Source organism: Atractosteus spatula, chromosome 2 (assembly GCF_055471065.1).
Source record: "Atractosteus spatula isolate fAtrSpa1 chromosome 2, fAtrSpa1.hap1, whole genome shotgun sequence".
Lineage (NCBI taxonomy): Eukaryota > Metazoa > Chordata > Actinopteri > Semionotiformes > Lepisosteidae > Atractosteus > Atractosteus spatula.
Genome location: NC_142707.1, coordinates 2,245,108 through 2,260,842, shown reverse-complemented (window position 1 = coordinate 2,260,842; position 15,735 = coordinate 2,245,108). Strand labels below are relative to the sequence as shown.

The following is a 15,735-nucleotide window of genomic DNA, read 5'->3' as shown; positions in this document are numbered from 1 at the left end:
CGGCTTGTTCCACTCTCCCACAACCCTTTGGGTAAAGAAGTGCCGCCTGTTCTTGGCTTTCAATACTCATCTGCATATTTTCCACTTGTGTACCCATTACAGTCTCCTCCTACCGTGTGGTAAGAAAGTCCAAATACAAGCATAATAAAAGCTTTTCTGGCTCTCTTGCTGCTTCTGTGTGAAGGAAAAGCAATTTTGTAGCCTGTGTGAGAGCAGGTTTCTGCTCGGGGAGCTGGAATCAGACAGGACCCCCAGATGCAGGCACTCCCAGGGGAGAAGAAAGCGCGGGGCGCAGTAATGAGAGCGATTGCGAGTGACTGGTGTGCCGAGTCCCACCGGGTCCTGTACGGAGCCCAGACTGATTTTGTTCTTGTCGTCCCCTCTTTCTGGGGGGGGGAAAGGATGGAGGAAGGAAGGAATTAAAACCTCAGGCTCGACTTCTCTCTCTCTCTCTCTCTGCGTTTCGTCAGCGATGTCGAGTCGAGCTACCTCCGTTATCTGTGCGGCTGTAGAGGACCCGTCAGCGGGGCGGAGCGCTGGCTCTGTGGCTCAGGATCTGTGCCTGTGGCTGGGAGGTTGCCGGTTCAAATCCCGCGGCTGGCAGAGGAATCCTACTTTGTTGGGCCCCTGAGCAAGGCCCTTCACCCCAGCTGCTCCAGGGGTGCTGTACAATGGCTGACCCTGCGCTCTGACCCCAGGCGTCTCTCTCCCTGCCTGTGTGTCTCATGGAGAGCAAACTGGGCCCCCCAACACCAGTGGCCCTTACCCAGCACCCGCTGGCTGTTTGGGTGTTTTTCCAGCACGCGGACGTGGAAAATCGACAAGCCATTTCCTGCCTAATTAATTTCCTGCCGAAGTGTGGCAGGCTCGGTGGGGTTTGAGCCTGGCTGACAGGTGAGGGGTTAATTGGCCAGAGAGAAGGAGGGGGTGTCTCTCAGGGATGGTTGATGAAGTTCAACACTTTTACAGGGATCCTGCCGGAGCCCCTGGGAGCTGTGAGTGTCTGCCTCCTGATCTGCTTTTGAAATTTGTCCGAGAGTGCGCTGACAGCACCTTGGCTTCTGCCCAGCACCTGAGCAGCAGCAGAGCCTGACTGGGCGGCTGCCTCCCCCCGTGAGGGGGGTCCGAGAGCACAGCGCTATGGGGCCTCGCTCGCCTGGTATCCTCTGTCCTCGTCAGCTCCAGTGAAGTTTATGTCCCGTCTGGGGCCCAACCGCAGGCTCCTGGGGGCCAGTGATTACTGACCAGTGAAGCAGGACACTAAAAGACCGCCACTAGGCAACAGGCTGCTCTTGAGGAGCATCGCCGTGCAGTGAGGTACAGAGTTTCCCAGTGTCGTTGGCGTGGCGAAGGGCTTGTAGCTTCCCCCCAGCTCTCGGTGTGATTCCAGCCTGGGGGACCTTCTGTGTGGAGTCTGCATGCTCCTCCTACATCTCACCAAGAAATATTAACAGTCCGAATGAAAATGGATGGATTTCTTTCCCTGCCACACTTCCCCACTTTCATAAACAAACAGAGGCTGAGCTGAAACCTTCCCATTCTCTTTACTGTTGCTGCTGTTAAGGCTTGCTCATTTAATCCTGCTCCCCTTGTCTGAATCGTACTGTAAAACTGCACACAGTGAATCGGGAGCCTTCACTTCTCGATCCCAGTGTTCAGCAGTGTTCAGCAGGGGGCGGTTGGTATTTTCCTGGTAATTGCTCAGTTGACAGAACAGCGAGACGGGTTGTTCTGACAGTCGCTTCAGCGTGCTCTTCTAGCAGTCCTTACATTTTTATCAATCTTTTATTGTAACGAACACCAGCTCACTTTGTATCTCTCGCATTTCTTCTCGTGTAACGTAGTCACTGGGGGACCAAAAAAATAATAATTTGAAAACAAAATTTGGTTGGCATTTCCCAGCGTGTGCGCTCTTGGCGTTGGGTGTATTCTGAATTCTGCTCGTCTGGGACGGAGCAGGCAGGTTTCTCTCTCTGTGGATCTGGGTGTGGGCTATCGGATGTCATTCCGGAGAGCATCTGGGACTTGATGGCTAAAAATCCAAGCCCAGCCAAGCTGTTATTCCACCTGCGAGCACATACCAGGCTGGTGAAATCCCCGGCCGGCTTGCATGTGCCGATCAATAAGGATGTGAAGCTCCGTGCAGTGAGTGCAGGACGAGGCTCTTCACTGTGACCCCAGAGAGTCGTCACGCCCTGTGGAGCACCAGGAAAACCCACCTGGGCTGGACCAGCAGAGCCACTTGTGCTCCACTCGGAGAATAAGCACACAGACTTCATCTCTCCTGGTGCTGGGGCGCGGAGCAGTGGCCTCTGTGGATAAGAGAGACTCACGCAGTAGCTGGAAGACATAATCGACTGCTACGGCATCGAGTTCAACAAGGTTTTGAGTTTTTCAAAGCTTGAGATAATAAGGAGTTGTTTTGGGTCCTGACACCATTATTGCGGAGAGTTACAGTGAGTGCAGCTGAGCTCATCATTAGCTTAACCTGGGCCATTTTAATAGTTTTCAAGTCTTCCTCGGTTGATTTAAAGAGAAGCTGGAAAGCTGCTGCTTTCTAGAATTGTGCTCCATTGTGCAGCAGGGTGGTCCATGCAGTCTTGACTGCGAGCAGCAGCCTCATGCAAAAACAAATGCGCTGATGAAGCAGAGCCTCGGTGTATCTGACATGCATTGAGACATCCGTGTCTGTGCACATTTGCTCTGGAAACTGCAGCGATATGGGGATGCACACAAGCAATGACAAACCACAAAAACTTCATGGCCGGTTGCTTCATCAAGATCTGTGAGTATGCCATTACTGAGAAACCAGCTTGTTCAGAAAACCTTCGGATGGCAGATTTCTGGGGCAGCTGGATCTCCCCTCTGCGCAGTTCTCGGCCGGCCCGGAAGTATCAGGTGGATTTTATGTAGTGTCTTTCGAAACAGCATTAAAAGCATTTTTTCACAAAACTGCAAACGCCGAGTCGGAGAGTCTGGGTTTGGGAAGAGTTACGGTCTGGCCACTCAGGGATTAAAGCAGATAAAAACGCAGATGCTCATGAATGTGATGGGAAGGGGAAGGTCTGTAGGCACAGAACTAGTGACATTTTTTTTTAATTCACACTCTCTGAATAGTCAGATGCTCTGTGTTCTGTGAACCCCAGCAGTGATGAGGGCGGACTGGGGTGTAGCACCTGGAGTAAGAGACACCCCACACTCGGACACGGAGACCTGGCCCTGTTATTAACAGCCGGCAGAGCCCCTGGTGTGAGTTTAGCTAACGGCCGCCCACCTCTGGAGTGTGTAAGGACATCCAGCTGGGCGTGCACACTCTCGCTCACCACGGCCTCGCATGGCTGCTCCGCATCTGCTGGGAGTGAGTCAGGGGTCAACGCTGAGGTCGGGGTCAGAGGTCACCGCCTGTGCTTTTAGCAGATTTGGCGGTTTGGAGAGTGAAGGGCTTAAGGGCTGGTCAGGGGGGTGCTGGGGGCAGTTTTAAAAGAGCTGGAACAGACCGTGCGGCGCGGTCAGCACGGAGGGATCGCGGCCCGTCGTGGCTGCAGGGCTGCTAATGCTTTTAGGCTGATCCCTCTGAAACGGGATGAGGGGCTAATTGAATTAGGCCGGCGTGGCGCTTGTTCGGGTGAGGGCCTGTGCTGTCTGCCCTCTCTCAAGGGGGGATGATCTCCACAGCTGCTCGCGGTTCGAGGGGCCTGACCTTCTGGTTTCAAAAGCCCGAGGTTTCAAGCTTAAATGAGCAGCGGACTGCCTTCAGCACACAAACGGGTGTATAATACACGCAGGCGGGCCTTGTTGAGTCCTGGGCGCCTATCTGCAGCTGGTGGAAATGGGGACTAGATGATCCTTCTTGGCGGAATCTCTCTGCCAGATGTTTTATTTGAAGAGCTATAGAGAAGTACTTCCCTGGGAGAGCTGATGAGGGTGGTGTTTGGAAGAATGAGGTTAAGTGCTGTGTTTTGTCTGTGTTTCCTGCAGTAAACCCCATTGTTTGTAACGGTAAAGATTTGCACTGTGGGTTTTTTTTAGCAGGCAGGAGGCAGGTGCCTTTTCCCAGGTTCAGGATCGGTTCTGCAGATGAACAGCGCTCTCGTGAGAGTCTGCAGCTAGCATTTGAAATTCCGAAATCTGAGAGGGCAAAGTGTGGCCAGATTTGGGGGATTAGCTCAAATCGGCCTTTGTTTTTCGAGCCAGAATCGTACTTTTAAATTCATTTTATATGTAAAAATAAGCTTGCACTTCACAGGGTGAAAAAATGAAATCCATGATCTAGAATGGTATTTATCCCCTTATCCTAGAGCTCTTGGGTATGGGTCAAGCTCAAGGATAATTTGACTTGAATCACAGCCACACCCATAAATATCTAACATGGCTTTACTGGTAATCGAGATTCTATGGCTTTGCACTCACCTCCAGGGACTTGTTGAAAGATCTGGTCAGTTCTAACGTGTTCTTCAGCCCGTTCCGTGCTTTCTGGGCTTCTGCACCCCTGTGGGAGCTGTCCGAGACCCAGGCTGTGATGCAGTCTAGACAGCTTCTCCACGAAGCCCGTCTTCAGCTCCAGTATGAATCCCACTCTTTCTCCCTCTCCTGCGATCAGTCGCACCGTCTCTTCCTGGGAAAATGGAGTTTCTGCCCTCTTCCCCAGGATTATTCTCTCAGCTGTAACGGTCTCCTGCGGCTGCCTCCGAGAACATCCTGCATTTATACCGCAGCTTAATTCTGCCAAAAAAACAACAACAACTGCTAGCACTGACCTGGAGCTTTGTTTTGGTTTTTCAAGCATGTTTTGTGCGAGTTCGTAAAACAGCACATGTTGTAAAAGCGCAGAGTAAGAAATTGCGTCTCTGTTGATGATCCATTTCTGGTTTCACTGCGAACCTCATGCTGTTATATCAAGCGCGAGCCCACAACTTAAAGGCTTCTTACTGCTTCTTTCCTTATGCGATATCCTTTTACCTCCAGTCTGGAGTAATTGAGACTATATATCAAAAATGATTTGAATGGAGTGCTTGGTGTTGGTGGACCAGTAGGTGGCAACGTTTTTGCAAAAACCAGAATTTCCAAGCTGATGTCCAGCAAGGTGACCAGGCTCAAGGACACTGTGTCCTAAAGTTCCTCTTGAATAAGTTGGTGATTTTCTTGTACTCCCCCTGACCTGCGGTGCGATGGGGCTACACTTCAGGGGTGGCTGAAGGGGATCCTCTCCAGGAGGTGACAGACTCTGAGTCCCCTGGGATGGAAAGCAATGCAGGAACATAAGAAAGGTTACGATCGAGAGGAGCCCATCTGGCCCGTTTTTTGCCTGCTTGGTAGGTCATTTGACAGGTAATTGGTAGCTGGTACTGTTTGGTATTGATCCAAGACCCTCATCCACCTGCTTCCTGAAAGAAGCCGGGTTATCCTGCCTTTGCAGAGCTCAAGGAAATGGATAACTAGTCTGTGTGGATAAAACAGTGCACAATTCCAGCATCCAAGACAGCCCTCTTTCTGTCCTGGCGTCGCTGGTAATTATATCGGCACCTCTTCTGCAGGACACTTACTGTCGCACAGAATTTATACCTCTTTTGTCTTTTTTTTCTTGTCCCTAATGGGAGAACAAGATGGGCTGTGAGGCATTGCGTGCCGTAAATCTTCCTGGGAGGCGATTTACAGGGTGGGCGGTATAAATGTTGCTTATTTGGTTGCGTTAGGAGAGCCGGCTGGTGGAGCCATGGCTGGGTGTGGAGAGGGGGGGGTGTTGTGTGATGGCTGTGTGTTTTACAGCCCGGTGGTGCTTCTGAAGAAGCCAGGCTCATCCTGGGCCATCTTGCTGACCCCACCTGTCTGCCCAGGAACACGCCGGTTCAGCTTCGGCCCTAAAAGGCTCATTTCTGTCCGGAGTGTGCGGGATCTCCGTCGATTACCGCGCGCGGCCAGGAGTGCGCTGATAAATGGGGCCACTCTCCGCTCGGCAGACGATCCATCCCTCTCCGCCTGGCAGGAGAGTCCCTGATTTATGGCTTTTCCCCTCTCATTTAAAAAAAAATTAATTTATACATTTGTTCCCTCTTTTTTAATTCATTTATTTACTTGTTTACCTTGTCTGGCCTCTGGGTGCGCGTGTCTGCGGTCTCTCAGGGCCCTGCGAGCGAGCGCTGGAGCCTTCGCCTCACAGGATCGCCTGTCTGGCTCAGAATATTTGGGGAGGAGCGCTGTCAGCCCGTCCTGTATGTGGGAGCTCGTGCAGTGAGATATCCTGCACCTTTTCCTCCTCCCTGTTGGTCCCTGCTGTCCTGCACTAGACTGTGGTATTCCAGGCGTGGTGCTGTGCAGTACTGTGCTACCAGTGAGCATAGCAGGGTTATACTGCACTAGTGTGGTAAAGCACAGTACAAGTGTGGACCTGTACTTCACACACTGAGCTGCTCTGATGGGAACACGGTTGCATGAATCCCAGCAAGACACCAGAGTTAATAGCGGGGGGTCAGGTCATGTCTGGACCTGCGGGGAGGGGTGAAAGGCTGCTGCAGGAGGGGCCCCAAGTTTAGAGCTTCCTGTGGTGAACACAGGCAGCTCCACTGCAGTGGGCACCCCTTCTGTACACGCTGTGGCCCTGGCCTGGCCTTCCTGCTGCAGGGCCTGACCGCTCTGATTCTCGCTGGGCGGCAGCAGGGCAAGGACGTCCCAGCAGGCCCGGCCAGGTGCCGCGTCACCTGGTCGCCGAGGGAGACGGAAGGTAAAACATTCATCTCCGTTCCGACGACCTTCACTCCAGCCCTGTGATGTTGCCAAGGGGGTCAGCTCTCAGCAGGGCCGGGAAGCGTTCTGAACTTCAAACGCTTCCTCTTCAATCTGGAAGCCCAAATTAAAAAATAGCCAAAAAACCACATTACAGCGTACAAGAGCGCTGATTTGAGAGATCAGGAAACTGGGCTAAGGTGATCCCAGAGGATTGGAAACGCCCTAGGTGACTTTCTCCGCTCCAGTCCGGAATGTGCTCCAGTTTTTCAAACTACAGATTCAATCCGTGGAAGATTCCTGAACTGTCTTTTAACCGGGGGTGGGGTTCGGTTCGTTGTTTGGTTTTTCTCGTCTTCCTGTCTCACCTGCGTAGCCTCGTGCCAGGCTGGCTCTGTAAAGTCGCATGTTTCTTTGAGAAAGTGGGGAGCTGTGTTCGCTCTGGAGCGAAGCGCTTCGAAGGGGCCGCGGCAGCGGCTGCTCGTGTCGGCGGCGCCCCTCTGCGCTCCGTGCACTGAGCTTCCGAGGCTGGTAATGAAGCGAACGCGTCCGTGTGGAATGTGGCCATATGGATAGAAGCTGGTTTCGTTCGTCTGCGCTTCCATTAGAGTTCATTTTCTTCGTTTTGTTGGCAGAAGACACAGCAGGTAAAAGCAGGAAAAGGGACACAGCGGGACGCCTTCTGTCACGGCGCAGGATCTCGGGGTGCTTTGGATGAGCTGAAACTGCGACTCGTTTTAACAACACAGAGGTTCCTAAAAACAGAGCCCGGTCTGCAGAATCCTGCCATATTAATATGAGCACCTGCAAGAAATTGCCTGTTTTTTCCAACAGCAGTCAAATGCCTTTCTAAATTATTTCTTAGAAGATCGTCTGCATCAGGCCCCATATGGCAGAAGGCCTATTCTGTTTGTTTTGTGTTTTATAGCGTGACTCTATGGAGAATTGGCTCCAGTCTTTTTTTTTTTAAGACAGATTACCCTCAAAGACCATGATCTCTCTGTCAAGGCTACTGGTTTTACTATGGAGGACTCAATAATGGGGAAGCAGCCAAGCAGTAAGATATCAGTGTGCCATGTGGGGGGTTAGATATGGTGAACAAGCAAAGAAGTGTCCCGTCAGTAAGGAGCTGCAGAGCAGGTAGAGAGAGGCCCAGGCAGGGTCCTGTCTGCCCGCACTGCTGGTTTCCACTGTCCCCAGTCACCCTGTCTCTCCCTCCATCCCTCCATCACTCCCAGCTCTCTTCCGGCACTGTCCCTCGCTCCATCCCTCCCTACTCTCTTCCAGCATTGTCCCTCGCTCCATCCCTCCCTACTCTCTCCATCCTCCATTTCTCCCTACTCTCTCCATCCTCCATCCCTCCCTACTCTCTTCCAGCATTGTCCCTCGCTCCATCCCTCCCTACTCTCTCCATCCTCCATTTCTCCCTACTCTCTCCATCCTCCATCGCTCCCTACTCTCTTCCAGCATTGTCCCTCGCTCCATCCCTCCCTACTCTCTTCCAGCATCGTCCCTCGCTCCATCCCTCCCTACTCTCTCCATCCTCCATTTCTCCCTACTCTCTCCATCCCTCTGTCCTCTCCCTCCTCCATCCCTCTCTCGCTCCATCCCTCCATCTCTCCCTCCTCCAGCTCATCCCTCTCTCCCTCCTGGAACGGGTCTCTCTCCTGCCCAGCTGCTCGTGGCACCGGGGACACCTGTCTCTCCCTAATTGATACCACCTCGTCAACACTAATTAGCTGGACGCAGGCAGCGAGGAGGCGGCTAATTAGTGGACAAGCGGCGGCTGTGACTTCAGGCCGGCCCCGGTGTTCAGGAGGACGCCGGGCTGTTTGCCCTCGCATCTGCTCCCCTTTGCTCCCCACTTTTCCGCCCTCAAGCCCCCCATTCTGGGGGACTTTTTTCCGCCTCGATCCTGCCTGTTTGTTTCCCCGGGCCCTGTCACATCTCCGTCACGTCTGACTAGGGCGGCTCTGCACGCTGCCATCTTTTTTCCGCTCTTTTCCCCAGAAAAAGACAGCGGGAGAAGAGGCTTTGAAGCCATGACTGCGGCTGTCAGTCACTCGCATTATTTATATCCGATCACATCAAAGACTTGTGCTTTTTTTCTACATTTTTAGAAATTGTTTTTCCCAAGTAGGCGCGATGCTCTACTTTGCAGTGCAAGAAACAGTGTGGAGGGGGCGAGGATGGAGGGGGGGGGATAAGATAAGTGGCATTAAAATATTAAAGCCTTATTTCACTTTTTTCTCAAGTTATATAATGGAAAACACACACGCACTCCACCACCACCTCCCTCTTTGCTATTCTCATGGCACTTTGAAAATTTTTTACTAGGTCAACAGCCGAGCTTTGGATTTATCAGGGCGTTTTGTGAAATGAGTGGTTTTATGATGTCGAGGGTAGAAGCACGATATGTTTTGTCTTAAAACAGCTAACATGCATTGTGCATGGTACCCTGTCCTCGCACACCTGGTTAGTGTGTGTTGTGCACGGTGCCCTGTCCTCGCACACCTGGTTAGTGTGTGTTGTGCACGGTGCCCTGTCCTCGCACACCTGGTTAGTGTGTGTTGTGCACGGTGCCCTGTCCTTGCACACCTGGTTAGTGTGTGTTGTGCACGGTGCCCTGTCCTTGCACACCTGGTTAGTGTGTGTTGTGCACAGTTCCCTGGCCTTGCACGCCTGGTTAATGTGCCTTGTGCACGGTGCCCTGTCCTCCTCGGGTCTCCAGTCTGCTAGCTGGTTTGGCTGTGCAGAGGTGGGGGCCCCTCTGAGTTTGCGGGTGCTGTGGAGTTTAAGTGAAACTAGGGTCCCAGAGAGGAGAGCGTGCACTGTTGTCTGCCCTCCTCCCCTCCCCCAGTCTTGGTAGCAGATCAGGCTGAGCCTGACTGGTCATCGCTGATCCCATACTTCATGAGAAGAGAGAGCGGTAAATGAAAAAGAACCCAGGAATCATTAATATCACTTTAACTGCTTGTGTGGTGCTCCATATTCATAATTAGATCTCCTTGGATAATGATGGGAAAGCAAAGAGCTGTTTTCAGAAAATATATAACAATAACAATCATAGACACGGATCATTTAACTGTGTACTCTTTACTAGAAGGAAATGAATTGCCTGGGACTTGTAAAAGAAGCTCTGCTCAACATTCCCGTCCTCCGTGTCCTCGTGGTCTGTCTCTGTCCCCGTGTCTCCTTCTGAGCCTCACTCCGCCCTGTTTCTGTTGCAGATCCGAGTGGATGACATTCCCCCTCCGGCCCAGAATGCCCTGCTGTACGAGACGGTGCCCGTTGTGGAGGGGAGCCCCATTCTGCGCGACATGGTCTTCAGCCCCGACTATCAGTACATCTACCTGCTGAGCAACAAACAGGTACAGCAGCGATCAACGGGCTGTGGGGGGGAGGGACGAGTCATGAGTCTTGAGTCTTCTGTACTTTTGTAGTCTGCTGTGGTTTCAGCATGATTTTCAAGGATGTTATTTTCTTCTCCGTAATGATTAATGACAGTTTTACACAGAGGCATAGGAAGATAGGTTCCAAGTGCACCAGGATTCTTAAAACAACAGAAGAAAGGTTACAGGTGAGAGGAGACCCTCTGGCCTATCTAGCCAGTTTAGCATTGAATAGCTAATTGATCTGAGGATCTCATCCAGCTGTTTTTTGGAAGAAGTCAGGTCATTGCCTTCCACAATATGGTTGGGTAACTTGTTCCATACTCCCACAACTCTTTGCATAAAGAGGTGCCTCCTGGTCTGGGTTTCAAAATGCATTTAAGATTGAGAACAGGAGGCACTTCCTTACCCAAAGGGTAAACTTCCATAACTTCCTGCTCCTGTGTAAAAATGGGACAATAATCCTTCTTTCCCAGCATTCATCACTTGGCATCTCTCTACTTCCCACTGCTTCCCACTGGGGGGAAGACTGCCTCGTTCTCCTGGGCCAGGTCTTCTCCTTCTGCCAGATGGCATCACGCCAGAGAGTACTGGGACCCCTTTGTGCCAGGTTGTGGGTTTCTGTCCAAGTGTCCTGAATCCAGGCTGGGAAAAGTGCACCGGAGAGCTTGGCCAACTGTGCTCCTGTTTTAGTGGAGCCTACCTTCACAGCAGCAGCGTGCAACAGATGCCATCGGTCAGCGAGTCCTGATCCTTCTTCATAGCAGACCCTGTCAGCAGCAGAGGGGTAGTAGATGGTAGGAATGGACAAGAGCCAGCAAATCCCAGAAACTGCATTTGATTTGTCTCTACCAACGTGCCTCAATGGAATTATACTGTAGGCAGCAAAAAAAAAACAACTACTTCCACCTGCAGGACTTGTGTGGTTCTGTAGTAGTCCACCAGCTGCACGGGACGTGCTCGCTTCCTTTATTAACCCAGATGGGAAGTTTGCCTTGCCGGGAGGTGAAAGGCTTAACAATACACAATACGTTTAACACGACGTGAATCCATTAGCAAAGCAACAAGTGAGCAGCGCTAAGAAATCCTCACAATTTAGACGGACAAATAAGGAAATTGGGTCATCGGCGTCCAGGACGGATGTATAAGAGTCATGCACGATGAAAAGATGTAAGATGTGTTTAACTGTGCAGAGGGTAGTATTGAATCGTCTTCCAATGAGGAGCCTAATTTCAGTCGAGCATGATGTCTCCCCCCACCCTCCCCGAGCCCTGAAAGATGGCTGTCTGTGTGGGAGCCCACTGGATGAGAGAGCTCCATGCTTCTGTCCTCCGGCTTTGCTGAACTGTAAAGTAGAGATACGTTAATTATTAAAGGACAAGAAGGACAGGCTGGGGAGAGATGAGCCTAAATATTTCACTGGCTGCAGGTGCAGGTGTGAGTGTAGTCCTGGCCTGCCGCAGTTAGATCAGGACACATCTGCAGCAGTGTGGCTCGCTAGTGGATTCAGAGTAATGTTGTTTATCAGTCTTTGACACCTCTTCTAAGCTTGTTGAACACACTGTCAGCTCAGCAAATGGTAATTAAGATCAGTTTTAGACATCTTTCATTTTTTATGGTGGTTCTGTGGATTAGCAGAAATGAGTATTTCCAACACATGAGCTTAAATGTGTTAATTCACTTCACTTCCTGTTGGATTGAATTTGGAGGATATTGGGCATCAAGATTCTGACACCGTTTTGCTATGCAAACAAGTAATATGGACTTATATTATTTAATTATTGAAGAATGTCATCCTTTCCCCTGAGGTCTGGGATTGATGAGTGTTTCATGTTTTTATTTTCGGGCACCGCTCCGATGGAGTAGGAATCAGGCCAGACTTAAGACAACACGCTGAATATGAGCTCACAAGAATTTGCACACCTGTACAACAGAGGCTCTTGCTTTGCAATCTGCCTGCCCATCCAGTGTGCTAACACGATGCAAAATCTGTTTGCAAGCTGAACTTTCTAAGTTGGCAAAACCAGAAAAGAGCAGCCACAGCTTGAGATCACGGTGATCCAGAGATCGGAGGAGAAGCAGCCGCCAGAGCGACTATTATTAAACCTCCGCCGCTCGGTGCGTTCGACTCCTTTGAAAACTCTCCCTCCCGGCAGGTTGCGGAGCCGGGAGCAGGCAGCAGCTCGGGGAGTTGACTATAAAAAGCGCGTTTCACGGGCCCGGCACGTTGCAGAAATAAATTTGCATCGGGGCTCAGCTGAGCAGCACCTCGCCCACCCGCCGCCTGACGCCACTGGGAGCGACAGCTCTCGGCATCGCTGCTGCGGCTCGACCTTTGATTCCCGCCTGCCTCCGCCGCTCTCAAACCTTTGTATCTTTGTGGAAGTTTCAGCCCCCCCAGATGCATGATCGCGCCTTTTCTGCCACTGTGGAATTGCTGCAGCTGTTTGTTCTGGTCTTTTTGTTTTTGAGGAGGAAGACAAAACAACGCTAATGGTTTTCTGGCACTCGGCAGTGAAAAAGTTTAGTCCAGACAGGAGTGAATTAGCACGCAGACACGCTAGTCTCCGCAGGTCTGACAAGTCATGCAAAGAGATTGTGCAGGACTGGAAGGAAGAATGCCTGTAGATTTGTGTAACTCTCCTGGAGGCGTCTTTCAGGAGTACTGAGAGAGGACCTGCGTGGGAATTGTTCTTGTATGAGTGAGCAGACTTCAGTCAGCGAGCAGCCTGGGCCAGCTCACAGGCCCAGGACGTCTCATGCGCTTGAAAACCGACACCCTCCACTGTTTAGAGTCTGTCTTGTACTTGAATACACCCCATAAGAACAGAAGAAAGCTTTCACACAAGAGAAGGCCTAATTTGGGTCGCCTAACCTGCTTATCAGTTGATCTAAGCATTTCATCCTGTTTCTTGATAGCTTCTACAACATGGCTGGGTAGATCGTCCCAGACCCCTACAACCCTGTGTGTAAAGAAGTATGTTCTGGGTAGCAGCATGGAATAGTGGCTAAGGGTAGTGATCTTAAGAGCAGAAGGCCGCAGGTTCTAATCCCATGTGGTATTTCACTTAGACCTGCTCCCCTGCTGTGTGAATGAATGCAGATGTAAGCTCCTGCTGTTTAAAAGTGCCAGTCAAATTAATTAGTGCTTCCTGACCCCGAAACCCCAAAGCATGGACGTGTTCTTGTTTCTTAAATTGTCAAACCCAGGACTGGATCTTTCAGAAATAAACGCAACATGGCAAAACGGCATACCCAGTTGTCTTTTTTTTTCTGTTATTTTTTTCACCCTTTGTTAGAAATGATGAGGAACATCCAGCAGGGTGACTTTCCCTGATTCATTTCCTCTCCTAACCCACAGGAGCACAGGGTTGGTGTGGGGTTCTACTTGTTGAAAGAGGGGAACAGGCAGGTTCGAGTGAGCGCCCATGCGATCTCTGACGCACGGTGCTAATGCTCACCCCTGTGACCTCCCTGTGACCCCTGCCCCTAGCCCCGAGCCTAACCCAAACCCTAATGCTAACGCCAGCTCGAGAGCGCGCTCGCTGCATGCACCTGGAAAACCCGGAACGGTCGTGGAAGAAAAGAGATTTCCGTGAGCTTCAGACCCCGTACGCTGGCTTCTATCAGCACGCGCTGCAAAGCGTTCCGCTGCGCCACACATCGCGGACTGGCGGGCGGGCGACCTCTGCGGGTGACCTTCGGCTCACCCTGCCGATCTTGTCTTGCAGGTGACCCGGGTTCCGGTGGAGAGCTGTGGCCAGTACCGGTCCTGCCGGGCCTGCCTGGGGTCCGGAGACCCGCACTGCGGCTGGTGTGTCCTGCACAACAAGTACGTGCTCCTCTCTGGTCTGCTGCGTGCTGTTGCGGTTGGCGTAGTGCCCTTTGCCCATCTCGCCTGTGCTGAATGTTGATATAAGCTGCTCCCATCATCCCTTTACTGTAGGTCTGTAGGCTGATTTACAGGGCCGAACCTCCCTGTTTGACAAAGCTCCGCTCAGCTGGCCTGCGATAGAGCCCACTGCCGGTCACCCCTACTTGTGTCCGGGGAGCTCCGAGTGATAGGCAGCCCCTTTCCCAGCCTGCTCTCACAGCCGGCGTGAGAGGTCCGCAGACCCCGACGAGCGTCCTGTTCCAGACGTTCTCCGTTTGTGTCGTCACAGTGGGGTAATGGCGCTCGGAAGCGACCAGTGGAGTGCAGGGCCAGCTGGAACACGAGGTGTGAGGAGGCCACATGAGAGCCGTGACCGTTGCCATACAGGTTATAGTTCAGAAGACGCCGAGCAAGGCTGAGCTAGAGCATGATCCAGGAGCTCGCAGTGAGACGTTCACCCAGAGAGGAGGAGTCGCAGTGAAACACGCAGAAGGAAGAGGCTCCTCTTCAGGCAGCGTGGAATGGGTGACCTTTTGTTAACACCCCCCAGGGTCACAAGTTCAGGGGGCCGTTGCGCAAGTCACCTGCTCACCTGACCTGGGCAGGAAGTGGCAGGTAGCAGGTGCCGGCCACTCCAGATGTGCACTTCCTGTCGACCTGGGCCACAGCTGCCTGCTCAGGACAGCAGGAAACAGCTGGATTCAGAACCACAATGGTTAGTTTCCTTGACTCCGACTCAGCATTGAAGCTGTCATTGGAAGCCCTCGTAACGCCCATCCCAGATGTGAGCAGCCCAGGGGGAGGAGGGGGAAAGAGGGTCTCTGAAAGAAGCACACATGCAGCTGGAAATGTGCCTGTGTAATCAGTCTGGTATGGGAGAGGTCTTGACCCCCAGCGCTGGTAGAATCACCCCCAGGGAGAAGACCACTTGATTTGAGGTGAAGCTTTATGGTCGCATATTTGCAGAGTAGCACCGAGGTCACAGTTACAAAAACAAAGCAAAGAGGTAGAAACAAGCAAGAAAATCTGTCACAGTGAAGCTCTGAAGCATGGCAGGAGGGAGATGGGAGAGATCTGCAGGGTCATGAGGACTGAGTCTGTATTGCAGCCCTCTAGAATGGAAACTGGTATCCAGAGCGAACCTGCCTTTGCGTTTTTTCTTCTATTGGAGCTTTAATCAAGATAAAGATCTTTAATTAAGATGCAAATCTTGGTTTGATGGGATAATTGGAATAGAATTTGCAGCCCTAGTTTATAAAATTACATTTCTTTGCATGTTAATTCAGTATTCGCGGAATTTACACGGACCAGTGACAGCTTCTACACAGGGCAATTAGAATATGTTCAAGCACAGTGATGTGATTGTATTCAACAGCCGAGTTTTCTTCCATCTGCCCCGTCTAAACCCTCTCTATATAGAGTGGAAATACCCCCCACCAGTACATCAACTGGCAGGGCGGGCGTATGCATCAGGCCCTGCATGAAGTGCAAGGGCCAGGCTAGACCACGTACTGCTGTTCGTGTCTCCTAGGTTTTGTGCACGGTGTGTAATGCATCAGTATCTTTATTAATTTCACTCTCTTTAATATGAAAGGGCTCTATTTTATACTCTATTATTGAGGATTTAGGGATGATGGATACAATAAAGCACTCGTATCATCTGTCCATGGTTTGAGTTTAATACAGCAGCAGTCTGCTTCCAAACTTGAGGCCTTAATCTCTTTGCAGAAGTGCATCAGTTCCAGAAGG

The 15,735-nt window shown here is 51.5% G+C and overlaps 1 protein-coding gene across 1 annotated transcript in view; it reads left to right on the top strand.

Moving 5' to 3' along the window:
• plxna3 (plexin A3) overlaps positions 1-15,735 on the top strand; it is a 133,318-nt gene that overhangs the window by 49,576 nt on the left and 68,007 nt on the right. Inside the window, exons 4-5 of the mRNA XM_088937736.1 lie at positions 9,951-10,091; positions 13,844-13,944. Of these exons, the coding sequence (XP_088793862.1) occupies positions 9,951-10,091; positions 13,844-13,944 (242 nt within the window). The remainder of the gene's footprint in view (positions 1-9,950; positions 10,092-13,843; positions 13,945-15,735) is intronic.